Genomic DNA, 27,709 nt, shown 5'->3' on the forward strand with positions numbered 1-27,709 from the left:
AGGCCATGGTGTGGCGGGCTAGCTGCTCCTGGTTCATACCAAGGGGCGCGCTGTAGTTATCGTCCTATCACCTGGCTAGCCGGCGAGATCAAAGACTTTCGCTATCTTTGAAAGATCCGGGGACATTAATAAGCGTTCCCTGGTGGTCGGACAGATTTTATAAGCAACTTGTTTGGAACGGCGTGGTGACTGGTATATGGGATGCGCCTGTACCGTGCCCACCCACCCCCCTACACACACTGCCCCCACTCCCCACCTGGGGCGCTGATTGCAAGAAATAATGAATGGACTAGAACGAAGTGCCATGGTATAAAAGTGAAGCCAGAAAAAGTCGGCCCCACACGTGATCATATATCGCAGTAGGTTTCAGTGTCTGCTGCCACCGCCGCGCTATAGTTAGCCGCGCTGAGCGCAGGCTCTTCCGAAAAGCCGTCGGTTGCAATAGCAACGTGCGAGTGCGCCACCCGCATGTTACATCGAAGACGACAAGCGTACATCCGTTCAGCTGTATCAGCAGCCCGCGCCAGATATATACAGTGCGGTGAGCTGTAATTTCCTTCCACGCGTCTTGTTTTGTTGCTTTTTAATAAACAACCACTTCGATATATAAACAACCGAAATTCGCTAAGCAGGTCGTCAGAAAAAGTGCAGAGAGCGATTGTTCAGGCTCCCGCACAATTTCGGATCGATTGAAACCTGCCGGGACTGAGACACAGTGGACCGAGGCCGCCGAGAGCGGGGTCTCGTTTTGGGCTGATTTTTGGAGCCACGTGAAGGGGGAAACGCGAAGGTATATACAGCACACGGCTTCACGGACAGTAGGCTTGCGTATTCTATAGCTGTTTGAGTTCGTGCTTTGAGGTGCTCGCATATGCAAGTTACAGTTCGTATGTACGTTCATTGCAACTTGTGCATACAAAGCATATTGCCACGCTGTGGTGAGGGTGAACAAGGCTGTGCCAGAACTGTAAGACACGAAGCTATCTCTTCACGGGGTGAACGTGAGACCGGGGAAGCAGGAGTGGCACTCTGATTAGACAAGATTATTTCGCTATTTAGGATCGGGGACAACATTCAGGAAAGTTGTGATACATGTAGGCGCATCTTGCGCCGACCGATAACTTTGTAACGGACAGTGTGTGCGCGTGTCAATATTACACACACGTTGGTTTCACAGCAATAGTACTGTGCTCTGTTCTGGAACGCAAATTAGGTAGCCCACTTGAGAGAGGTGTTGAATATTATGTTCCAAGAGGGGAAGAACAAAGTTGAACGCGTGTGGATGTGCACCGGGTGTGTATGTATATGCGAGTCATGTTTTGAGGCAATAATTACTACAGCTCCGCGGATGTGTCATGCACTGAATGCGAGGAATGAACAGATACTGGCGGGGGGCTTTTTCTTTGCTATAGCGGGCGCGAACGAGCGTCTGTCGTCCAGGGATCGGTGACGTTGCATGACAGCGAGTGTTCGTTTGCGAATGAGTTATTTCAACACATTTCGCCTTTCTGAGTTCGCGCGCCGTGTGATATTCGCGCTTTCTTGACGTACCTAGCTCTTCAGTGACGCGAAAGGAGGGAAAGAGATAAGTAGAAGGCAGGGAGGTTAACCAGAATAACGTCCGGTTGGCTACCCTACACCGGGGGAACGGGAAAGGGGAAGCAAAGATAACAGGAAGAGAGAGAGAGAGGAGGGAAGGAAAGAAGGAAATTGCGGTGAATTCGCTGACGCGTGTGGTCCAACAGAAATTGCATTAAAAGTCACAGATGGTCGCATAAGCCCTTCGTCCTATAAGCGAAGCTTCCTTCGCTTATAGCCCCACCGTGGTTTCCGCATCGGTCGCTCTGTCGATCGCTATCTCGCATGATACACACAGCTAACCGGCGCATACGTATATGAACTTGTCGTTGACCCACAGCAAATGACCAGTGAGCCCACTTGTGTTCTGCGTATAACACGCTAAATCAGCGCGTAAGGCTTGCACATATAATACCGAATTGTAGCAATCTCTAAAGCGCAGAGATCTCGCAGTGAAATAGAGCATGATGTTGTGCAGGTTCCCCGACTTTCTTATGTTTGGGCTGCGTATACCTAATTCCTACACAGCAGGTTTCCTTTTTTTTTCTTTTTCATTTAGCCCTTGCCACAATGCGGCCGGGATTTGATCCCGCGACCACGTGCTTAGCAACGCAACGCCCTATATAGCCACCAAATAACTTACTGGTGCTCCGGCCTATATACAGGACTGAATTTTTCACCAACGATGTATCATGAGTTCCAGTGAGCGCACTTGTGTTCTGCGTAATCAAGCAATAAATAAATACGCACACTTATCTGGTCTCTCAGGTCTATTTTGCGCAACTGTGACAGCTGCATAGCCCTTCGTGTTAATCGAAAAAGTGTTACGAGCATCTCTGTGTATACGTTGCGTAACATAGAAAGAAATAGAAGCACCTGCCTCGGCAAACGTACATAGGGATCGCATGCGTGTGTCGATGATGCTCAAATTCCCCTCGCAATACCCCTGACGAGTTCCTTTTGCACTGGCTGTCCGTAGCGCCTATTGAGATATGTCCACTTGACTCGCGCCAACGCTCATGTCGCGGGTCACCTGCAGTTGCTGTCTCTTGCGCGTCCATGGCATGAGATGGACGGGAACACCAGAGGCGTATACACACAACTCACTCCTTCCGCCGTTCACGCTGTCGCATTTCGAAGCTCGCCCAAGTTGCCAATAGCTGCTCGAGCGCACGGAACAACGCTATACGCATACATGCATACTCGCGGACAACTTTCTGTGTCAACGAAGGGATAGCTACAAATAAGGCGAAGTTCGCGTGTGACAGCGCTTCTAACAATAGTCCCTCGGTCTAATTCTCGTTTTTTTTTCCTTTTAGCCGGGGAACGCAAAACACAAACATCTTGTTTGCTATACAGATGAGTTGCATTAAAATAAGGCATATGACATCGACAAACGCTTCTCTTCGATGACATTGATTCAGCTTTCTGCGTTTCTCCATCGTCCCCTCCGTTTTGCTTGTTCTACTCTATTTATCGAAACGCAAAAGTATGTTGTACCACATTAGCTATTCCAAATCATTCGTTTCTGCATAGCACCCATGCTTGCGAGCGAGCCCAGCTTCAGAGGGCGCGGCGGTCGCGTTCGTTCGAGAAGCCTGGCAACCCTGCCTGGAGGCCGTGGAGAGGGACGAACACGGAGGAAAAAAAGGAACTATGCGAAGCAACATGACATTGCGCTGAAAACTCTCCTTATAGCCGTTCCCTTCGCTTTTGCTCTCTCATGTTTCCGAAAGTCAGCCCACCACGTGACCTCCGAGTCTCGGGTTCGTTTCACGGACGGTCAGCTTGGTCCTCAGTAGTATATAGGTTTTAATGTATAGATGCACGCTTAATTACTGTCCCTTGGACAGACGCGGGCACTTTAGCGATTACGAAATTGAGCGTGCAGTAAGCCCAACCTCCCCTTTCCTCTAAATCACTGCATGTTTTAATCTCCCCCACACCTATCGCCTTTGAGGCTGCCCTGGATCCGGCCCTTCTTCTATAGCGTCTGCTCCGCTTATGATGTCGTGTTGCTCCTTTCGTCTTGTTACCTAGCGCCGCGGATGACTGTTATATGTCCCTTTCGTAAAGCACTATATACCAATAAATCAGTACGGTGTGCACAGGAGAAAAAGATACAAAATGAAAACGGTGAAATAGCTGATCCACGACGGCTGGCGTAAAAGCGGCACCGCAGATATTTCCGTAGTGTCTGTCTCTGCCATTATAGCACGCATTTGCCGGACCGAGATAACGCACCCGAGGTGGTAATTACTTTCGCGACTGAGGAATTTCATCCGCGCTATATACGCGACGTGTCAGGAAGTGTCCTCATTATATAGAGACGCACAGACGTGCTTCTGGTCGACAGGCATGCTATACTTTGGGCCGATTGCACAGGCACAGGCATGCTATATATATTATGGACGCACAGGCATGCTACTTTGGGGCCGACGGAAGTTATTGCCAAAGTGCTTAACCTTCGGAAAAGTTTAACTTCCTCGAAACCTAAGAATGCCATAGCAGAAATTTGTCACACTGCGCGCGCGCGCGCGTGTGTGTGTGGGGGGGGGGAGAGAGAGAGAGAGAGAGAGAGAGATGAGGAAAGAGACGAATGTTAGTCATATGAGCGTTTGTCGTTTGTGCTGTGGAACATGAAGAAATGGGAGTTGGGCGTCGAAAACTCCAAAAATGAAAATGAAGGAAGAGGCAAGAGTCGACGCAGCTTGGTAAAGCTGTTACTCAAGTCTGTGCACTGTATGGCATACGTTAGTAACGCTCGCGTAGCTTTCTGGGTTGATGAGAGATAAAGCCACAAGTTTGATTCCTCAAAGGTCAGGCGCTCAGTAGTAGCCTTAGTATGTGCAGCAGACCGTTTCTGTGTTGAAGAGCTTTTCGCGCCTCTTTACGCATGCAGTTGTGTTAGTAAAATGTTTAGTGTACGTATGTAGAGTTCGGAGAACCAGACAAGGTGCCTCCTAAGCACATACATATTCGCGTCTTCCTTGAGTGGTCGCACGCGCAAGAAGAGCCAGCCGTTCCAGTTAAGAGAGAGAGCATTAATTTGCAAAGCCCCCATCCTCCCCGCTTTTCTCTTCCCTAGTCGTTTACGGCAGTGCTGAATATCGGCGGGAAAGCGCGAGTGTTAATTGTGACGGTGAAGCATACGCAGTTCACGATCAACTCTCAGATATACGGGCGTTTTCGTGGGTATTCCGAAAGCCTCTGTGTAGAAGACACCAGATTCCGTCTCCTAAAATCTTCCCATATGCGGCAGAAAACTATTTCGCAGTCAACACAGCATGTGTATAGCTACCGGCAATTGCTCGACTCTGATTGTACGTGAAGGCTTTTGCTTCATTGGAAATTATTTAATGTGTTTATAGGACTTATTCTATGGTTACGCACCGCACTGCTTTTGCACTTAATTGTGACAGCCTGCTCACGCATGTGCTCGATATAACAAACCTCATACAGGTTGAATAGGTATATAGTCGCTCTTTTCCTTTTCGTTCTTTCGACAGTCAATGCACTGTCTTCTCTCCGTTCTTTTATTATTATTATTATTTCAGCATTATTATTTTTTGCGTGTGGAAACTCTTTGAATGTTCACGCTTACAGGTATTCGTGGCCCTCGTACGAATGGATTTAGTGCTGTCAAGATAGAAGAAGACGATATTATGACAACAATAGGACAAATTATGTCAGGCCGTCTCATAGAGCCTTTATCGCGGACTGACGCAGCCCAACACTTAAGCAAGCTAGCGCACCGTATGACATTGGAGAAGTAGCACACATCTGAATTCACCCAACATCGACTGCATTCCCTCGACCAATCTATGCAACTGCGGCTCTTACCATGGCTTCCGCGTAATGAGGAAACAATGCTGTGCCGCTTACGCTTGGGCGTCGCATTCGCGAATGCATATACGTTTTTTTTTTATTGGAATGGCTGATAGCGCCGAGGGCAATGCCTGCGGTGTCGAGGAGACAATAGAACATCTACTGTGCTACTGCCGGTCTTTTGGAAATGAAAGACATGACCTCTGCACAGCTCTAAATCAGTTAGATAGAAAACCCTTCACCTTGAACAAGATCTTGGGACCATGGCTTCGTATATCGCAGCTACAAAAGGCCACAAAAGCGCTGCTGCGATATTTGAAAGCTACCGAATTGAGTCACCATCTGTGATCCGAACTGAGTGACCGAACGATATCCCCAGTGGACTCTCTCTTCTTTTAATCTTTCCCACCCCTTTTCCCTCTCCCCAGTGTAGGGTAGCCGACCGGGCTCAGTCCTAGTTAACCTCCCTGCCTTTCATTTATCATTTGCTCTCTCTCTCTCTCTCTCTCTGCAGGACTTATGCAGCATTATTTTATAATATGGCACAGTGTAGTATAATATTGCCTTGTATAGGGCATAAAAGAGAAAGAAAGAAAGGAAGAAAACTGCGGTCAGGCAGCTATAGACGAATATTCGAATTACTTGGACGTGGTGCAGTTAAAAAGATTCATGCAGCGCCATGGGCACTGCCATCGCTCTGGCTCGAGACCCCAGCTCGTGTCATGAATGCCAAATAGAAGCTAAGGCTGTTCGCTCACAGGCTCTTTCGCTTCCTTGCAAAAGCGTTCTTAAATACCCCTGTCGATGGACAATTGCATTTTAGCGTCGCAGTCAACTGTAAAGCTTTGCGATACGTTTGTGTTACGCGGAAGTTAACACTCAATTACGCGAAGCAGTCCATCGGATGTTTATCGAAAGCATAATACACGAGTGAATCTGTTTTCATAATGAGCTCAGTCGTCTGCAACTCGCTCCAGAAGGAGTTGCATACGACTGAACTCATTATGAAAGCACACACACACACACGCACACACACACACACACACACACACACACACACACACACACACACACACACACACACACACACACACACACACACACACACACACACACACACACACACACACACACACACACACACACACACACACACACACACACACACACACACACACACACACACACACACACACACACACACACACACACACACACACACACACACACAGGATGTCCCACATAACTTGAGCCAAGGATTTAAATATGAAAGGAGCGTCGGAAGCATATAGAAGCGAACGCATACTATTCACAATAGCGTATAGTTCAGTCAATTTTTTGTTTTCCCCATAACTCACTCACTAATAAAGATTAATTACCCAACCTTTTCATTATTGGCTGAGGACCCCAAGTATGATACGGAGATTTGTAGAGCACCTTCAGAAGCCACCGATCGAGATGTTTTCATTACGATACGTCTCACGTAGTCCTCTATTCCGGGTTGCAAAGAAAGCCCGCGAAATACGAAAAAAAGTCACGTGACGGAGCGTTTGCGCAGTGGTATTGTGCTGGTCTCAAGCGTGCGTTCGGTGAACAAGGTCGGCCGCATTGTGACTGGCGACGAGGAAGCGGCAGGGCGTTCTTTATCTCATCGGCAGCGCTCGGCCAGCAGCATGCATTTTCGCCGTCATCCGACGGGAGCCGACCTTGTTCGCCGAACGGACGCTTGAGAGCAGCGCGATACCACTGCGCAAGCGCTCCGTCACGTGGCTTTTTTCAAATTACGCGGGCTTTCTTTGCAACCCGGAAAAAAACGACTACGTGAGACGTATCGTAAAGGAAACTGCTCGATCGGTGGTTTCTGAAGGTGCTCTACAAATCTGCGATCATACTTTGGGTCCTCAGCCAATAATGAAAAAGTTGGGTAATTTAAGTTAATTAATTAGTGAGTTATGGGGAAAAAGAATGTCCAAGTTACTATAGGCTATTGCGAATAGTATGCGTTCAGTTCAATTCGCTTCCGACGCGCCTTTCATTTTTAAATTCTTGGCTCAAGTTATGCGGGGCACCCTGTATAGTCCAGTGCGTAGTCCAGACTACTGGTCTTGCGCGTTGGCTGTGCCACTACATATAGGCACGCAAGGGCTATCGCTCCAAGAAAGGATATAGCACCGCTGATACATCAGTACTGTATACTCTTCCGCGACGCTGTACTTGCAGCGCAGTGTAGACAAACAACAAATGTCCGGACGGCAGCAGATTAATCGCACCTGCCTCTCGCAACTCCAGGGGCGGCTTGCACGAGCATTTAGTAACGAAAATAATAACGAATTTAACAACGCCTTCCTAAATGTTCCGTAGACAACGCCTAGACCGCACAAGAGCGCGTTCTTACTTTCGCTAGTATTTTCGTTACTAAATGTTCGTACAAGCCGCCTCAGGTCGCTCTGTATACAGTCATATGTATGCACGCGGCAAAAGAATAAGCATTGAAATAAATATGGTCGGAAGCGTGAAAACAATCGAAAGGAGTGAACGGGAAAACAAATGGTACGGCAGGGTATAAACTCGGTTATGTGAAACACGTACGAGGTTGGCACAAACACACACACGCGCACCTGGGCGCTTGTGTTGCGCGTCTGCTTAGCACGTGGCTCTCGGGCTAGCGCCGCGACAGCGCTCGACGACGCCAAATGCGACAGCTTGAGCGTCGCGCGCGACGCACAGCTGTGCGCCGTCAGACCGTGGCTCACACAGACACACGCACACGCACACATACACAGACACACGCACACATATAGATAGAAACGTCAAAGTTGAACTCTGCTTTGTGGCGTGGCTATAGGCACAAGCTATAGCGCAGGCCGCATAGTTGTTTGTGCGTTTGCACGGCACGACGTTCTCCGCGAGCTGCTCTGTTTTTTTTTTTGTTTTTTTTTTTGTTTGTTTTTTTTTTTTTCGTGTTACCGCGGGCGGCGCAGACGCTGTACAGCGGCGCGGCGCGTTTGCGCGTCTGGCTTATCTGTTATCGCACCTTTTTCCTTTCCCATTGCCGCGTTATTATATTTCTCTTTTCACTTTCGCCCGACACCGCGCAAGAGCGCGACGCACACGAACGCGCACTCCCGCGTCCAACACGTATACGCAAGCACACACACGACCCGACGCGACGGGCCACGCGTCGCTCATAATGAGAGGCCCGTCACTTCTCGTTCGCTCGTCCAGCTAATTTTTTTACGGTGCGACGCGCTCTCGGGTTGCCCTCTTTCTGTTCTCTTCCTGGTGTAGCTGTGACGGGCAGGGCGTTCTTTATTTCACTTTATTTCACTTCGGTGGGACCATCGGCTTCACTTGCCATACATCATCGGCGCTTGTGCTATATATATATATATATATATATATTATACACGCACACACACACGAAAAGTGTTAGAAGGCAGGCGGCATCTGTTTCTGTTCCCGGGTCACGCTACGTGCCATACAGTATAGCGAGAGAGAGAGAGGGGGGGGGGGGGAGAGAGAAGGTTTATTTTAGAATATATTTAGGTTTGCGTCTTCTTTTGGCTTTACGCAAATAGGCAGAAGGGCCGCCTTTTTACTCACTCACTCACTCACCCACTCACTCACTCACTCACTCACTCACTCACTCACTCACTCACTCACTCACTCACTCACTCGCTCGCTCACTGGGTCTGACGTAACACTCTGCCAGTATAAAGCACCTTGCGGGCACTTAGCGGGCACTACACAACAGCGTTGGTGCCATTTGTGCACACATAGCGGTTGTGTGTCGTGTACGTGCACGCGTGCCTTGTGTAGATGTCACGAGGATCACTTCTCATGGCTTCGTGTGGCCCGCGCGTTAGCACCAGAAGAATGCAATGATTGTACTTTTTTTTTTTTTTTGAAAGACAGTGGCAAGCTCCTGCAGTCAGAATTTGGCAATGCCTGCCATATGCGCTCCAGCCCATTTTTATCGTTCTGTAGATTTCCTTCTCGCGACCCGCGGTTCCCCTGCAGCCAAATTGTTCTAGATAAACGTCTGCTCTTGCGTACAGATTCCAGAGGCGGACTGCCAACGATGATATAACAGCCCTTTGTGAAAGCAGTTTCACGCAAGCCGATAGCCCATCGCGAGTGTCGCTTGGTCAACGCAGCCAGCTGTCTTTTATGCCACTGTTGGTTTCGCGTCAAAAGGCAAAAAAGGAATATATGCTATCACAGACTGGGCCGTGCGCATGACGAGGCGCGGTTGTGAAGGTGGCCAGCTGGTCCATATATCAAACCTGGTCTCGTTGTCTCACAGACGCAGTAACAGCCGTAGTCGGAGGACCCAATTTACAGTGTAATTTGCGGCTGAATATCTCGGCCGAGTGCTTGGCATCGTAAATGTCGAACACTGCGTGCCAACCGCTAGCAGCACCGTATACACATAGGCAGCAGTCAGGCGCAGTGTAGATGATATGTGGCCAAAAAGTGATGTGGAGCTATTTTCCGTGTCCTTGTTGTTTATGTATTCTTTTAGTCGAACAGTCTGCGGCAGATAATAAAATAGGGAAAGAGCCAGATATGAAGGATGGCGTTGGGTCAGCATGCAGATGGAATGAGTGAGAGAGAGAGAGAAAGTGTGTATAAGGTGTATGTGTGTGTGTGTGTGTGTGTGTGTGTGTGTGTGTGTGTGTGTGTGTGTGTGTGTGTGTGTGCGTGTGTGTGTGTGTGTGTGTGTGTGTGTGTGTGTGTGTGTGTGTGTGTGTGTGTGTGTGTGTGTGTGTGTGTGTGTGTGTGTGTGTGTGTGTGTGTGTGTGTCATGACAACCATCCTTACTGCCGATCGTAGTATGCGACGAATAATTTGCTTTTTCTTCATAAAATTGTGCACACTACTTACGCGGACTTGGATAACATTTCGATCGTAATTTGTATCCGAATAAATTGTATCCGAATAGACTGCCTGCACGTACCTTCGACAGTATATAAGGCAGTATTATATATGGTCTATCCGTGCAGAGTGCGAAAACGTTCCATGTCTAAATAAGCAACCTTGTCGGCCAAAAAAACAGGTCGTGTGAAATGGGCCGTAACACCTCAAGGAGTGTTGCAGAATGCAGTCGAAACGTGGGAACAACCAGGAAACACTCTGTGTGATAGTACGCATATAAGTTCAAAATGTAAGCAGATGCTTCACGCACCGGGATACTTGCAGAGTCATGCTTGTAACATCTAACCGAGAGACTGTAAACAGACTTTGACCACACACTGTCGATCGCCGAGCGATTGTTCATATAGATGCCCCACCCCCCTACTCCCCCAACATTAGAGGTAACAAAATTATTTCTGGATGCTCTTTAAATTGTTTCCAGTGTTCATCCCGAAGAAGAATAGTGCGTCGGTGAAGGTGCAATGGCAGAGGCAGATTCAAATCCTGTAACTCTAGCCGAGGCTGTAGGAAGTTGCGAGACCGTGTCTCAGCAACAAGCTGTGCCAGAGGAAGTATACAAATACTCTGTGGACAGCTTTGTTGCTTCTTACGCTTTAAAAGCACCAGTGCAAATGAAAATTACAGATATTTTCCTTTTTTCAAGATGAGATAGGCAGCAACGTAACTGTTACCACTTCGTATACATTTATGTACATAACTTCATAAATTGCATCTCACACTTCTGACTCGATGTCTACTGTGCCCTGTGTTGTTCTGTATTCTAGTGAATATTCAGTTTAGTGAACTTTCAGTCAAGTGAACTGTTTCCATGGGTCCTTTGAAGTTCATTCAAGTCAGAGTTCAGTCAGAGTGCAGTACTTGAAGTGCACCGGTTTAAGAGACCGTTCATAGTGTCCTTGCGTATCCTCCGACACGTACTCAGTGCTTACTCTCTCCCTTTCTTCCTCTTTATATTCCCCTTTCCCCCACCCCCAGTGTAGGGTAGCAAACCGGATGCTGTTCTGGTTGACCTCCCTGCCTTTCCTATCATTGTTCTCTCTCAGAGTTCACTGTAGGGTGTTTCTGACCATGGCATGGCATGGCAAGAACTTTATTTTAGTCCAGAGAAACTAGGGTCCGAGGGCACAAGCCCCCAGGCTAAGTCGGTGGCTCCGCCCACGTAGGCACCGGTAGGCCAAAGGCTTTCCCGATGTCGTGAGCTCTCCGGACGGCCAGGAGTTGATCTTGGAGGACTTCGCTGGATATGCGCCGACTCCAGTCCTCCTCACTGTTGAGACCCGGAGCCCTTTGGTTGGGGCACAGCCAGAACATATGATCAAATAGACACGAAGTGTGTCCACAACTTTTACATTCCGCGGGAAAATCCCGGTCAATTTTGTTAAGCACGAAAGGTGTGGGATAAGATTTAGTTTGAATCATTCTTAATGTGACTGCCTGAGCTCGGTTGAGCTTCTGATGGGAGGGAGGAAAAAACCTCCTGCCTTCCCTATAGTGTGAGGTGATCTCGTGAAAAGTAGTAAGTGGGTCTTTGTAGGAGCCGCAGTCATCCTGGAGCAGTTCCTGATCTGATGCGCGGCATGTGAGATCTCGCACAGCAGAGTGAGCTTGCTCGTTAGGATTGCAGCCACTGGGGCTGACTGAGTGGCCCTGATGAGCCGGAAACCAGACTAGGTGTGAGCTATCCAGTTGGTCGTAATTATGAGTATTACTACTGTGTATAAGTAACTTGTGTGCTTCCACTGAGATGAAGCCGGCTGAGTAATTCCTAATAGCTGTACGGGAATCAGAGAAAATCGTGGAGCCTCTCCTCATTGTAATTGCAAGTGCTATGCTTGCTTCTTCGGCGGCATGAATGGAGGTCGTTCTTAGTGACGCCGCGTTTATTAATTTACCGCTCTCATCGACCACGGCAATAGCGTAGCGGTTGCCCGATCCATAACTAGTTGCATCGACAAAAAGAGCTGAGCTGTGTTGTTGGTGCAGTTTACCCAGAATGCATTTGGCCCTGGCGTCCCTTCTGCCCTTGTTGTACACAGGATGAATATTTCTAGGTATGGGGTCTACAACTAATTGTGTCTCCACCTCCTTGGGTATTTTGAACTTAGAGACGTCTCCTCCTCGAGGCAGTATTCTGACCATGCTCTAGAAATTCGCGTATCACGCTTGCGGTCTTACGCCACGAATTAAAAAGTTGCGTAATTAATTTTCAATTGTTTAGTTAATTAAACAATTAGTTATGCGAAAATAATGAATAGCCTCAGTTACTCTAGGTTACTGCCAACACTAGACGTTCGGTTCAGTTTGCGACCGAAGTTACTTTCATTTTTGAAGTCTTGGCTCTTAAGTTACGTGGGAGAACCGGTATATACTTAATGTATATATAGACACTGCGCCTGCCAGATTGCTCTTGCATGTAATCCGACGTACAGCGCACGTCGGATTTTTTGTTCTTTACGTCTTCTTCTATATATACATATTAGAGACGGCTGGTCATCTCACCATAGGTATGTACAGTCGCGTGCAATATGAGCTGCAACACGGTGGCGCCGACATACCGGAAAATTTTTTTTTCATAATTAACAGTAATCGGAACGGTGTATATCTGCAATTTATTGTATGTCGACGCCGGCGTGCAGTCTTGGGACCCATTCAACCACGGGCACCGTGTTGCAGCCCATATTTCACGCGACTGTACCTCCGGTCAGAAGCGCGCATCCAAAAGCATGCTGGCTGGCCGTAAAAAGACGCGCGCAGCGCGGGCCTGCTCGCCACCAGATTATGGCGCAACGCGTGTGTGCGTGCGTACAGGAGTGAGGGTTATCAGGGGGGGGGGGGGAATGAAACGACCGACCAGAAAGCGCACGTAAGAAAAAGAGCACGAGAGAAGCTGCTACATACAAGCGCGTCGAGCAAAAGCGTTGAAAGCCGATTGAGAAGAGTGCCACACGCGCACGCATGTATGATACACACACAGGACTGCTCAGTGGCTCCTGATTCTGCGTCGGTGGCGTCGCCACCGGTACGTGGAGCAGCAGCGGCAGCCATTGACGGGCACCGCAATCCCGTAATGACAGCCGGGTGTCAGCGACGCGCACGACTTCTCTTCGCCCTCGCCGCATCCACATAGCGAGCCACGTAGCCAGCCGCCCGCGTGCGTGCGCGGGAAGAGCACGGCCCGATCACCTCTTGCAGGAAAGCGAAAGCTCTCTTGCGCCGCAGAACGAGAGAGTGCCACGGGACGTTGAAAGCCTCTATATGGGCCGGCGGCGTTTGACACGTCTTCATTAGCCTGCGTCTCCTCCCCCTCCCCCTACTCGGCCAAGTGGGCCGCTTCGCTGCCGATCACGCCCCGCGGAGCTCTTCTCTCTTTCGGCCCAGGGAGGGGGGGGGGGGGGGGGAGGGGGGGATCGACACGTGCTCCACGCGCTGCCTTTCGATGTGCGGGCACTCTCTACACATATGCAGTGCGTGCCCGTCACATTTGGGAGTATGGTTATCCTTTCGTCGAGAACACCTAACGTCTTGCAATGGTGCGTTCGGTGTCCACAAGGCGCGCTGTAGTCTGAGTTGGGGATTCTTGCTAGAGCAGAGCTTGCGGGGTGGACCTGTTTCCGTCAGTCTGATTAGAATTTTCCGGCTTGCTCACGCCATCTTGCACAATTACAGGGCACACGCATAAACATGCGTGCATTCACATGCACACATACGAGCACGTGGACTGGAACATATTACACGTACGTGCGTGCGTGCATGTGCAGGGTTTGTGCGTGTGTGTGTGTTTGTCTGTGTGTGTGTGTGTGTGTGTGTGTGTGTGTGTGGTATGTATGTATGTATGTATGTATGTATGTATGTATGTATGTATGTATGTATGTATGTATGTATGTATGTATGTATGTGACGCACATCAGAGGCTATAGACGAGTTGTTTGCAGCACTGAAGACGATTTGATAAAAGAACATTACTGCTATATTTCACTTCAAAATCAATCTGTGCGAGTCATTATGTGCTCACGGACTGTATAGCACTTATCAGCCGGTGAGAAGGGTCTGCGCCACTACAGGACTTGGGTATGCGCGAGTACCGCGGTCGCACTGTTTATTCGTTTGTTTCGGAGGCCTTTCAGGTGACTGTCTGCCTGCATGTTCTTCCGGCCATTCCACCTGGCTCGGTTACAATGCAATTCAAAGATGCTAGCGAAAGAGAAGGCCAGCTAAAATGGAACGAGGACGCTTATCGGAGCGGGTGACGTGCACCTCTCGCCGTAGATTAAACCTCGTCGCCGCCTCTCGCGCGACAAAAGCGCCCCACTACAGGTAAGAGCGAAGGCGGAAACGTAAGCAAAACGGAAGTCCACTGGCCTAATAACAGGAAGGAAATCAAGGTATCGTCTTGAACACAGTTAGACAATAAATAAAGAAACAGAGGATAACGGTGCTCTCTACACAATCTCTCTTAGCAGCTCTTTCAAAACACACGTGCTAAATAGCTGAGTATATAAAGGTAAGAGGGAGGCGTGTGGAACGGAAAGTAAAGATAATAGCCGTGGAACAAACGGGCTAAGCAACAAAAGAAAGTTCGGAAATGCAAAAATAAAGAAAGAAAAGGGAATGAAAACTATTCCCAGCACTGCAGTCCTGTCAAACTACGGGGAAAAAAGAAAGAATGAGCGCGCTTGACGACGGTGAGACGTGAGCGTTGATCCGCGCACACCACCGTGCGGGGCTTCACTCCGGGATCCTCTCGTTATATCATTTCGCCATCAAGGTTGTGGGCGTGTGGTGGCGTTGGTTTTTTTTCTCGCCGCCTACGTCGGAGGCGTTTGTCAAGCGCCTCTTTTATTTTTCCATCCCGCGTCTGTCCTTTTAATTTTTTTGTCCCCTTCCGAAGTTCCGTTCGCAGTTTTCTTTTGTATTTCCCGCCGCCCCCCACCCACTTTGCCCAGCGTAGCGCACTGCTATCTCGCTGTCCGTGTTCTCAGCCGCGACAGCCGTCACACCGACGAGCTCGCCGGCGCCGCCTTCCACGCTCTCTTGCGCACGCGGGCGTCGCTTAACGTCGTCGCCCGTCTCTCTCTCTCTCTCTCTCTCTCTCTCTCTCTCTCTCTGTGCCGCTGGGTGGCGCTGGTGGCGGCGGCGACGCGACGTGCACTGTCCGCGCGCGTAGCGTGCAATTTCCGACAGCTCCGCCGTGATCTCACGTCCGGCGCTCCGACGGCAGCGTGTCATTTGGACCTAAGTGTTTTTCACTGACGTGCCGGTTTCTCCCTCGCGTACGGCTCTGCCACGTAGCGCGGGGATCCATCCCGTGTACCTCCCTGTTGGGAGCTCTTGCTCACCGTCGTTTATCCTGTCTCGGCTCTTATTGTGTCGGCTTCCCGTCGCTGACGCGCGGAGCGACAACCACATTGGAGCGTATATCCGACGTATTTGCGGCGCCGTGGGGCCATGTATATATGTACTACGTACATCACGCGTATATATATATATATATATATATATATATATATATATATATATATATATATATATATATATATATATATATATATATATATATATTTATATATATATATAGTGTTATATATATAGTGTCTCCCTTTGCGCGTTGACCACGCCGTATCATTTTCGGGCGAGATACGTTCTCCTAGAGGGCTAAGTGGAAGCAGCTTACTTCGGCCGTGAGAATAATGCTTTAACGTTTCCGCTGCGCGAAACGTGCATTTGACGATGTCTACGAGGCGCCGAAAGTGCGTCGAAAATACGCGCCATCTCGTTGACGCCTATATATGAGGCGCTTTCGATAGTGTTCGACCCCTATCTTCACTGGCGCGAATTTATTGCGCCTTAATGTCTTTCTCGCATTTCGCAGACCAATGCCCACCCGATTATTGGTTGGCGCTTTGTAGAGCCAAGGTTTCACAAATGGGCGCTGCCTGTGTAAACGCGGAGCGCTGTGCCTGTACCGTTATACGGTCCCGTGCGCGCTAATTCCTCTCGATTGTATATTGTTGCTTCATTATTTATTCATCACTTTAGACTATCTGGACAGCTAGCTCACTAAGCGTTCGAAAAGTGTGCAGCCGTGTGATGCACTTGACACTCCACAGGCTCACGAACGTGGCGCCACAGTAGGGACAACTGAGAAAACGTTATGCTATAACTTGGTGGCGTTACCATTGTTGCCAATCGTCGGCCAAAGCTCAATTAATATGCAGTGCGAAGAATCACTTGCAGAAGCAACAGTAGGTGAACCGCCACTGTTCCATAAGTTATCCCTGCGATCATTTCGAACTTCCAATTCGTCACAACGCACGTCCGTTGTGTGCAGTCTTGAAGATTTACCGCCCGCCATTTCTTCAATCAAAACAAGATTAAGCCCGAAATGTGAAACACTTGAACACAGGTATTAAAATATATATATATGTATGGTACGTCCGTAATGTAAGTCTTTTAATTCGTCGGGAGGCAGAAAGATCCAGAAGCAGAAAAATAGTATAATGGAAGCCAACGATTTCTGATTAGCTCAATAAAACTTCTGACAGGCCACGTGCCCGTCGTGATATATGCCCCTCACACACACCCTCACGCAATTAGAACGAGCGCATCACTGTAACCGCAGGAGTATCAAAAACGCAGCTCATCGGCGATGCATGTGGCATTGAAGCTGTTCGATTTACTACTTTAAGGCACATATTGCAATTTACGAATTGTAATCGGTGAGTTTGCGAGGTGTACCCACTCGGAACGAATTTCCAGAATGACGCCATGCAGCTTGAATGTATGCGCCATCAAACTGTTGTTCGACTTTCTTTTTCTTCTTTAACGGAACGCTCTTTTATGCATTGAAGCACGAAAGTAACTGGTATATACGCCCATGTATTTCTTTCCGCACGTTGGGAAATAATATCTCAAAAGTGGTGCCATCCTGGAAATTCATTTCAAGTGGATAGGTCTTGCAAGCTCACCGGCTACAATTCGTGAATTGCAGTATGAGCTGTAAATTAATTAATTAATTAGTCGAATGTGCGTTTCGATTTCCCGTGCTTAGTAATGTCCGCCTCTTCGAATAATCCAGCTCTAGGACATGAATTATGCTATCTGCGACAGGGGATTATTAAAAATTCCGTAAAACTTCGAAACTATCACCCGGGCCTGCGTGTCGCCCGACAGTATCCTTCTGCGTTCATTTTGCCAAGGTTCCGAGCTCTACAGTGACTTCGCCTCCCACATTTTGCGCGCAAAGCACTACGAAATATGAATGTAATACGGCGAGAAAAAAAGGCACGCCGCCAAGGGAGCGCACGCGCACACACACAGGACGCCCCTTGCATGTGGGTGGATTTCTCTCGCGCTTCCGTGCGCGTGCGCGCAGACATGGTCGCGCCCGTTCTGTTTGGCGAGCTTCGGTGGCTGACGGTAAGCTGCAGTGTGAGAGAAGATTCTTTATTTTTGGTGGAGACCATGCTTCGTTCAGACTTGAAATCGAGTGGGATGGTATCAAAAAAGTCTCGAGACAGGCTCTGTTTGGAAAAACACGTAATTCACTTGTATACCTGCATTCAAACAGTGTCGCCTTTGAAATAGTCCTCTTGCACAGCAATACAGCGGTATCGGCGTTCCATGCCTCATTGCGGATACATCCCGAACGTCATCTCTCCGTAATTCGAAGGAGTCGAGCACCCTTCTGCGATTCCAGCATTGATTAAAAGCAGTCCAGTCAAAATGGCGATTTTGGAGCTTGGTTTCTTATTTTGGGAAGAGAGTGAAGTAAGCTGGAGGCATATCTGATGAGTAGGGTTTAGAAACCCAGTGCCGGATTAAGAAATGCTGGGTCCCGGGGCTAAATTTTCCTCGGGACCCCAGTGATGATGATGATGATGAAGACACGACGATAACGATGACGATCACGGTTATCGGTTACTATGTCAAATATTTGACTGACAGACCCCATTCGCTGTTTTCATGATTATTCTCCGAAGCAAGGTTACATGCCTATGAACACACGCATACGAGGTTATCTTGCATCTTGATATAACGTTTGCAATATCTGTGCTTTGGGAAAACGGGTTTCTTTATTCCGTTAGGTTATTATCTAGTGCCTATTGTATGACGGGCACGTCGCTGTCATTTAATCGTGAAGTTTGTCACAAATCCACGAACTACTTCATCGCGATCACTCGGGAAAAAAGAGAGACGCGAGTTTAAAACATTCAAGCATTTCAGTTTGTATAGCATATTTCGGCTACCACTGAACCATCTTTGAGTTTTCTTGTGATGGAACGCTCCCTGGGTGACGCTTTACAAGTTTTATTGTATATAAGGAAGGCTGCCGACGGTGCCCTGGTGGCGCCCCCTTTAAACTTGCTGAGGGGCCCGTCATGGAAACATTTTTTGTGGGGCCCCTGGCCCTCGAGGCCTCGGGATTGCAGCCGCGCCTTAGCCCATAGGTTAATCCGGGTCCGTTAAGAAATGATGTCGTTTACTGCCAGAAACTCGCGTGTCTAAATTGGTGATCTGTTGTGACAGGGTGCATTGTCGTCGTGCAGCATCTAGCTCGTCCCGCGATCGGTCCATTTTCTCCGGACGGCGTCCCCCCTCGGGCACGCCCTAAAATTTGGCAGTAAAGCTTACAGTTTTGCTTTAGGTATGCATGTCCAGCGCTGTGTATGTCCTTTCTATGTGTGCGTGTACGTGTCACATGTAAGTGCGCTGCTTCAATATCATGGCTCACCAACTAGTCCATCAGTATCTTTTACAGTTGTATGAGTCTAGCCATTCGGGAGCGATTCCTCACCGTGAGTGCCGAAAAACGATGAGCATGCACTTCGTCGGGCTGCGGACGTGCGCAGCCTTTTTTTTTTTTTTTCCCGCTCTTGAAGAGGTTAGGCTTTTCCACTGCTTCGACTGTTGCTTCGTCTCAGCGTCGTCGTATCCCGTATGTATACGCCCAAGTTTTCAAGTTTTGGTCCCTTGAAAGCTTTCAAAGTGAAAGTCTCGTCAGGTTTCGCTTCCGCTTATTGCGCTCTCTCTCTCTCTTCCCTAAATTGAAAGCCCAGCTCAAAGGTCGCAACACTGACACGATTGCTTAAATCGAGCAATCGAATCGTGGAGGGGTGCTTCATCTAGTTCCGGAAAAGAAAAAAAGAAAGCTTCCAGGACATATTCGCAAATAGGTTAACTGGGAGCGCTGTACGGCTGCGCAAGGGGGACTATTTCAAAGGTGACAGGTTGTTAGAACGCACGTAAATAAATCACCTTCTTGAAAACGGAGCGCGATTTCAAACGTAGAGATTCAGTCCTGGGTTTTTCACGTCCAGAAACTGCACAGTTGTTTATGAGGGAAACCGTATCTAGTGGAAGGTCGGCCGATTGATTTTGACCAGCTGGAGTCACCAAGCGATGACAACTTGAGGCCATTCTCGCTTACATACTGTGTGGGTAAGGTACAGGAGCACGCGGTCCTGAATCGACTGTCCCGCTTCTTAAAGAATAGCGACATTTACCCTCATAATATGATAGGATTCAGAGCAGGCCTATCCACACAGGGTACTATGAAACTGATTAAGCATCAAATCATAGACAACGACTCTAGCGACACTCGTGCCGTTTCGGGACTTGATCTTGAGAAGGCCTTCGACAACGTTCTGCATTTAATTCGATTTAATCAAGGTCTTGGACATGATCGTTGAGTCGGGGGGTACAAATGGCAAGACTATAGGCAAGCTAATTGCTAAAACTGAAAGTGCCGTTCGTTTAGTTCGGAGGGTATCAAATCGTCATCATGGACTCAAGGAGGATAACCTCATTCGACTAATGCATGCCTTCGTTCTGTGCCACTTTACATACGTGGCAGCCATGCATCGATGGAAACGGGCAGAGCGGGATAAATTGAATGCACAGCTTAGGAAGATTACTAAGCGGGTTCTCGGTTTACCCGTATACACTTGTACAGAGCACTTAATGCAGCTTGGCATTCATAATACTCTCGAAGAGATTGCAGAGGCCCAGGAGCGCGCACGGCTAACTCGCCTCACTACAACGAAGGCAGGGAGATCCATCTTGCAGGAACTCGGATATCACCCCGATAGGGTGGTGGAGCAGTTCTCTGACGTTCCTCCGTCGATTCGTGAGAACATTACGGTCGCGCCCATACCTAGGAACATGCACCCCGAACATAATCGCGGTAGAAGGAGGGCAAGGACGGCCAACCTCCGTAGGTAAATACACAGTGATCAACGACAGGTCAGCTTTGTGGATGCCGCTTCTTGTAAGGGACGTCGGACATTCACCGTCGTCACTGTCGATGGCCGGCAAGGAATCGCCAATGCTGCCTCGGTTCGGAGGAGGGACTCCAAAATTGCTGAACAAATACCTATTGCATTAGCCCTGCTGGATAGCTCACGGGATTTCATCTATAGTGATTCATGGTCTGCAGTCAGAGCATTTCAAAAAGGCACCATTTCCAAACAGGCCCTCAGACTTCTTGGGGCAAGGCAATCACGCACCACTTCATTTGTTGGTTTCCCGCACATCAGGGTCAGATAAAGGGTGCTCCTCCCAACCTCAGTGAGTCGGCTCACGGGGCTGCACGTAAACTTGCCCACCGCGCTACCCCCGACTAAACGGAAGCCGACTCCCCAGAGAACAGGGACACGCCCTCCACCTACAACGAGGTTACTAAACACTACTATTTCAGACCTTAGAAGCCTACTTTGTTCCTCATCCGCGGCTCAGTAGAGCTGAAGCACTAACGCTCCGTCTACTACAGACGAATACGTATCCCGATCCGTCGCTCTTGCATAAAATCTATCCAGATACTTGCACCGATGGTACTTGCCGCGACTGGGAGAAATTGACACGTTAGAACATATGCTCTGGCGGTGTGTCCGGTCAGGCTCTATCATTGATAACAGCTCGGCCAGCTGGGAGGCGGTTCTCCGCAGCCTTCTTCTGGCTGACGAACTCTGGGCCGTCTAGCAGGCCCACGATGCGGCCGAGAGGCTCGGCCTTCCGGTTCCCACGTCGGGGCGGCCCGCCTCGTGAAGACTCACGATCTGCAAGACTTCAATGAAGTTTTGCCACACAATACCATAACTGGAGTTCTTTAACGTGCACCAAAAACGTCGTATGCACACCAACGCATTTTTCCCCTTTCTTTCTTCATTCTGACCCCTTGGTAACGCGGCCCTCGCGGCCGGGGATAGAGCGGCCGCGAGCCCGCGCTCATGAGCAGCTCGACGCCATGGCCACTGATCCATCATTCGGTGGCCAAAGGTGAAGAGTAAAATTAATAGGGGAAAATTTTTTTGCGCGTTGATATCGACGAACCGGTGTTGCCACTCGGGACGTATACGCCACCAACGGCAACGCGCAGAATGAGCGCCGTAGTGCAGCGCGGTCTCTGTTCATGATTGGGCGAATGAACGGAAGCTCAAAAAAAAAAAGGAAGAAAGAAAAAAGAAAACGCAGTATAACGCAATTTAATTGCTATAATGTCCCCGTGTTAAATCAGAGGAGACAGAGGAACAGAGTTGGGGGAAGAGGACATCTCTGGTCGCGAAGTCGTAAACGATCTCCAAATTAAGAAAGGAGAACGACGACGCGATGCGAGGCGACGGCAGACGCTCTGCACAAATGGCCTTGTCAACCAGCGCATGCTTTTGTTTCGAAAACTGCAACTGCCAGTTGTAAGACGTAACTGCTGTGATAAAAATGTTCGCACCATTTGAAAGAAGGCAGCATATGGAAAACAAAACCAGGGGCAAACGGAGTCTATATAGTGGATGACTGTTTGCTTTGTGTCAATTCTAGAGAAATCAAATTGGCAGGGACAAAGACTGACGCGTGTACGACAAAGCACAGTGCCATAGTCGCCCAAACGGCCACGTTCTCGAGAAATGGCGGGCCTTATTTGTTCGTGGCTGCTGCAAACAGACGCAACTATTTCCGTATACCCCGTGGCCGCACGCACACCCCGTATATAGAGTGTTGATTACAGGATAGCGACTTGAGCGATTTGGTCCGAGTTTATTGGCGTGAATGCAGCGCAAAGAACTGAACTGCGGGGAAGATAGGACGTGTTGCTAGCAGGAAGGGGCACAAACACAAGCGCTGTCTACCAGCCACGTGGGATGGATCACAGGTTGCAGGCTCGAGCCCTGTTACGGCTTGCTGAAGCACGTCGCCTTATTCACCCGTCTCGTGCCGCGCCCCCGAAGAGTGCCGAACTTTTCGGAAAGCAGGCGCAATGGGAGGCGCTCGGGCGGAGCAGTATAGCCGACATGTTTTGCAAGGCTGTAGATCCGCCTGTACAGCCTACAACATCCTCTTCCTCTTACTACCAAGTGCATTTTACTGCGTGGTCAAAGAACGTATATTGCCACGTGTATGCGATAACGTGTTTGATAACCCCTCTCACTCTCCATGCTGCTATATATTTATACGTTCTACGACCAATAAAATTCAGTTTGTAATCAGCGCTTGCGCTTGTACCTCTTTCCGCTCTCCACACACCTACGTTCTCGCACTTTGTGGCTTTGCGCTACATTCACGCAGTGATCCCCATCGAGTTTTCTACAGTACTTACTAGAGGAAGCTCTAGCTGGCGCTGCGATCGTTGCGCCACCATGTGAATGACGGGTGTATACGCGGGATTTGCCTGATCTTCGTGCTTGTGAATTCATACGTTCGTGTGGATTTGTTTACGATGCCTCAGTTCGCCTTCATTGGCGCAAACTCCGAAGCAGTACTGTTTTTTCCGAAGCGAAGAAGGCAACACTACTCCGCACACATGCCCAGTAAATGCGAACTGTGGCTTCTGCAACGCAATATCTTTCTCGAAAATGATGACTCTGCAGAGTGACGGGCCCATTTGAAGCCACAAGTACGAAGTACGCGCAGGCAAATTCATGCGCTAGCCATCGTTCCGATATACTGGCTAGCTGAACAGCCATGCTTTCCGCTTCCTTCAGAGGCAAGCGCCCCGATTCCCTGTAGGATTTTTTTTTTTCTTTTTGTAGGAAACTTTACGGCAGCTCCTTCTTCGGTATCCCGCGTGCAATAACCCCTGTGCACAGCATCTCTATATACACGGGCAGCTTCGACGTGTGCGCGCTCTTGGTGGCACACAGCCGCGCCGAAGCGCGCACGATCTTTCCCTTCTCATACAGACGCGCCTTGACAGGGCTCCTGTGCCGATGGCGGCCGATCTGCTCCAGCAGCCAGCGTCCCGTGCCGTATACGGCGGGGCGTGCAATTACGTGGGTGACTCGATCGCCCATTGGCGCTCGTGATGTCTTCTTTCTATAGCTCGGCTAATTCGGCGCGACGGTTTAATGAGTCGCTTTCGCTCTCGTCCCCCCTTTCCCACTTCCCCCTCTCCACTCGCGGCCCGTGCGACGGCGCGCCGCGTGCCTCAGTGATATATGCGCTACACAGCCTGTCTGGTCTATGCTTGCAGAGAGAGCCCCTCGTATACGTCTACTATACGTGCCTGCTCCGACGTCTCGCGACCCGCCAAAACGCTGACGTGTTTTGACGTGTTTGTTGCGCCTGAAGAGCGCATCCGGTCCTCCTCTTGCAGATCCATATAGACGCGGCCACCGTGAGTTGTCGGTTTCAACTCGATGTGTGCTGCACACTCACTCTCTCTCTCTGTATATACGTTCACGCTCGATTTCGACCTTCAAGTCGCTTGACGAACGTCTGTCTCGTCGCGTGTGCGGCCGTGACGGGCCCAGAGACGTTCCCGAGTATTTAAACGAGCACACGCTGAGCTCACGAGCGCATCGTTCCTGCCTTTTGGCATGCATGCGTGTGCGTGCGTGCGTGCGTGTGTTCGTGCGTGCGTGCGTGCGTGCGCGCGTGCGCGCGCGTGCGCTTTCATTCTGGTTGATGCGTTGTCGAACACACTACGTTTCGGCGTGGGAAAGTATAGAGCCGCTATAGCTGTGACGTACACTACCCGCGCCTTCTTCCTGTCTTGAGTATTTGAAGCACGATTAGATACCACTGAAAGCAACCGACCGAAATTAGTCGCGTAATTACCTAAGCAATTAAGCGACCGTATGCTTGTGATACTTTATTAAAGTTAATATATATAGTACACGCGTAACATGAATTCCCGGATGATGGGTGCTATTTTTGTCTGTTTGGTTAAATTGCTTCCTGACTTCTAAACAAATTAAATCATGCAGTTTTACGTGCCCAAACCACGATATCATTGCGCGAGGCACGCCGAAGTGAGGGGCTCCGGATTAATTTTGACCACCTGGGGTTTTTTAACGCACGGTACATGGGTGTTTTTGCATTTCGCTCAATGTTATATTTTGCCTTGTCTCTCGCGTGGAGAGTACACATTCGCTTCGAGTTCGAAGCCGAATGAGTTTCTCGAACTCATTCGATTGCGGAAGTCATTCGATTCTAATGGCATTAAATATCGCTGTGTAGAAACCGAATAACATCATTCGATGCTAATGCCATTCGATTCGAATGAAACCAAAACGTCCAGTGTGACAGGGGTATAAGGCAGCCTTTCCAGACTTTCTGTCGAGAATATGGAAGCTCTGTTTCTGTCACAAACACCGAACGTAGCTTTGAAAGCCTTGCATGTATGCGCGGTTTGTGTATGCTGTTATTGTTTCACTGAATCAGTCAATTCACGATGAAGTGGTTTTCAGGTGCAGCTTCACCGTTGTCACTGATTGACACTGCGAGGAAGCTTGATCTAGCCGTTACATGTATCGGAATGGCCTACAAAGCTGCACGTAAACATTCAGATGATCGAACTTCTAGAACTAATCTCTTGCGGAAGGGGCATGCGGGTTACCCCCGTCACATACGATCAGTTCCGTAGAGATACCGTGCATATGGAATGCACACATAACGATTGCCTTATTACATTCCTATTGTCGGGTCTGCATGCAGACATTTTATATATTTCTTTATTTTTTTTAGCTCGCGCCTTACGTTACCCTATATAGCCGCTTTGCTGAGCCCTGCGCCGTTTCCGTTTCTCCCCTACTCTGGCAGGCGGATGTTCCCCGCCTACAAGGTGCGTGTCTCCGGCCTGGACAAGAAGTCCAAGTATATCCTCCTCATGGACATTGTGGCTGCCGACGACTGTCGGTACAAGTTCCACAACAGCCGGTGGATGATCGCCGGCAAGGCCGACCCCGAAATGCCCAAGCGGATGTACATCCACCCGGACTCCCCGTCGACCGGAGAGCAGTGGATGCAGAAGGTGGTCTCCTTCCACAAGCTCAAACTCACCAACAACATCTCCGACAAGCACGGATTTGTGAGTAATTATGTGTACTATTTTCTCTTCCCCATTTGCGTAGATTCAGTGGGCAACAGTATTGTACATAGGCAGTGAATCACTTACGAAACCGTCGCTATTGGAATCGCGTAGTGCAGAGTTAGAACGTTCTATTTGTATCTCTTGCCGCGTCGTCTGCAGCTCCGTCAGTCCAAGCTACGAGCCTTCGTGCACGGGTTTGCGCAAAGCTACGTCACCGGCCCGACGTGTAATAACGACTTGTGCAGTAAAGCATATGGTCGACTGTCTTGCGTAGGTGTATCCGCTCTGTGTGAAAGGAGCATCTTTAGTTCAACCAATTCATTCGGCTGCCTCTAAAGGTTGAATCTACGTGCCACGTTCCAATTAAGGTGAACCAAACCGCGTATGCTTTGAATTCACTCTGCATAGAAACTGGCCGCGTAAATTTCACCCCGTCATTATAGAGACGCATAAACATGGCAACAATTGTTGTCAAATGCACCCCTCTGAACGTTCCTGGAACGTTTATCGGCCAAGCAAAACGGCGTGTTCGTGACTGAATGTCTCCCTCGAGGATACGAAGCGTCAGGCTGCCTGGCCGCGAGGTGAATGACTGCATGCAGCAACAAACCCTCGCTTCGATCTGCTTCACTCTCCGGCGCAGTCTGCCTGTAACGCAGGCACTAGATATAGCATTCGCATTCACACGCTTTTGTAGAAGCCGTGGATATCACCGCATACATGCTGACACGAGACAAAGAGCCCGTCTCATTTGCTGCGTCCGTGTCGAGGAAAAAAGAACAGGTTGAGACGCACGAAAGGGCCCGCGAGTCTTGCCCGTGCCTTTTTCTCTGTACGTATGTACCTCGGTGCCGAAATTCCTCGTATGGCGTGCTCGTGAGACTCGCTCGCTCCGTTCGCTGTTCACCTGGCTTCGCGGGGTTGACGCACACAACCCTCGAGCAGCGCACACGCGTATGCACAGGGGCAATGGATTGAAAGCTTGGCTTGTTTGCACGAAACAGAGCATAAAGCGAAGCCGCTATATATGCTCGGACCGCCCCGAGGGCCTCGCTCGGCGGGAGGAGGGGAAGTAGGAGTGGAACCGCTGCCTTTATCGTCCATAGAGATTCTCTCTTCTTCAGTCGTGTTTGCTTCGTCATCGCGCCGATGTTGTGCCTGCCTCTTTACGAGTTTGCTTCTGTCTCCCAGACTAGGCTCTCTCTCTCTCTCTCTCTCTCTCTCTCTCTTACACGTACGCACGTACGCTTGAATGCACAGGATAGAGCGAAAAACGGCGCTGAGGTGAGCAACTGTGTTGTGCGTTACTCGCGTTCTCACGAGGTGTCATTCTCCCCCGTGTTTCCACGTGACTAGTTTTGCCCTCGCACGGTTTGAGGAACTGGGGGCGGGAAGGTGAGTGGAGACGCGATGGGGGAAGGACGAAGGATTTGCCCTTTTCGTCACCCTCGTTCTCGCGACTCTTGTGGTATACCAGAGAACCACCGTATGATATAAACGTATGCACATAGATAAATTTACGGCAGACGTGCGCGGGAAATACCGATGCTCTGCTACTGTCGGCGTTTAACTGCCTGTGTAACATGCGCGCTACGTGCCTGACCGTTTTGGTAAATGTAGATGAACCCGTTTTGGTACCGGGTAACGTTCCTTCCTGAAAGTCAGCTGTCTTCCTCCTCTTCTCTGCCCCCGATTTTTCGTTCTGAAAACATCCCTACTTTCCGAAAGTCCTTTCTTCCCCGCCGCTTCAACCATTCCCGAAGCATCTGCACCGAAAGAAAAGAAATAAAAAGTTTTTGTCTTCATGCTTACCTTCTCCCTATACCTTTTGTTCCCACGACTCGAGCCGCTGTTTGTCCATCAGATGCGGCCACTTACTGCTCGCAGGATGTTTACCCTCTGCCACGGAGGTCGCTCGCTGGATAGCTCCTTGTGGATGTGGCGGTACGCTTTCTTGCTCCTGGCACGATTGTCGATGCGCGCCCGCGAGTGCCATGCGTGCGCGTGTGTGTCCCAAGCTTCTTTCGGCCCCTTCACAGAGCGTGTTTGTGTTTGCGCGCTCGC

At 49.4% G+C, this 27,709-nt stretch overlaps 1 protein-coding gene across 3 annotated transcripts in view; it reads left to right on the top strand.

Annotated features, from left to right (window-relative positions):
* The window catches only part of LOC126540690 (uncharacterized), a 115,367-nt gene that overhangs the window by 12,580 nt on the left and 75,078 nt on the right, over nucleotides 1-27,709 (top strand). For all 3 annotated transcript variants that reach the window (XM_072287269.1, XM_072287271.1, XM_072287270.1), the window contains exon 2: nucleotides 25,375-25,642. In XM_072287269.1, coding sequence (XP_072143370.1) covers nucleotides 25,375-25,642 — 268 coding nt within the window. The remainder of the gene's footprint in view (nucleotides 1-25,374; nucleotides 25,643-27,709) is intronic.

This window comes from Dermacentor andersoni, chromosome 3 (genome assembly GCF_023375885.2).
Source record: "Dermacentor andersoni chromosome 3, qqDerAnde1_hic_scaffold, whole genome shotgun sequence".
Classification (NCBI taxonomy): Eukaryota; Metazoa; Arthropoda; class Arachnida; order Ixodida; family Ixodidae; genus Dermacentor; species Dermacentor andersoni.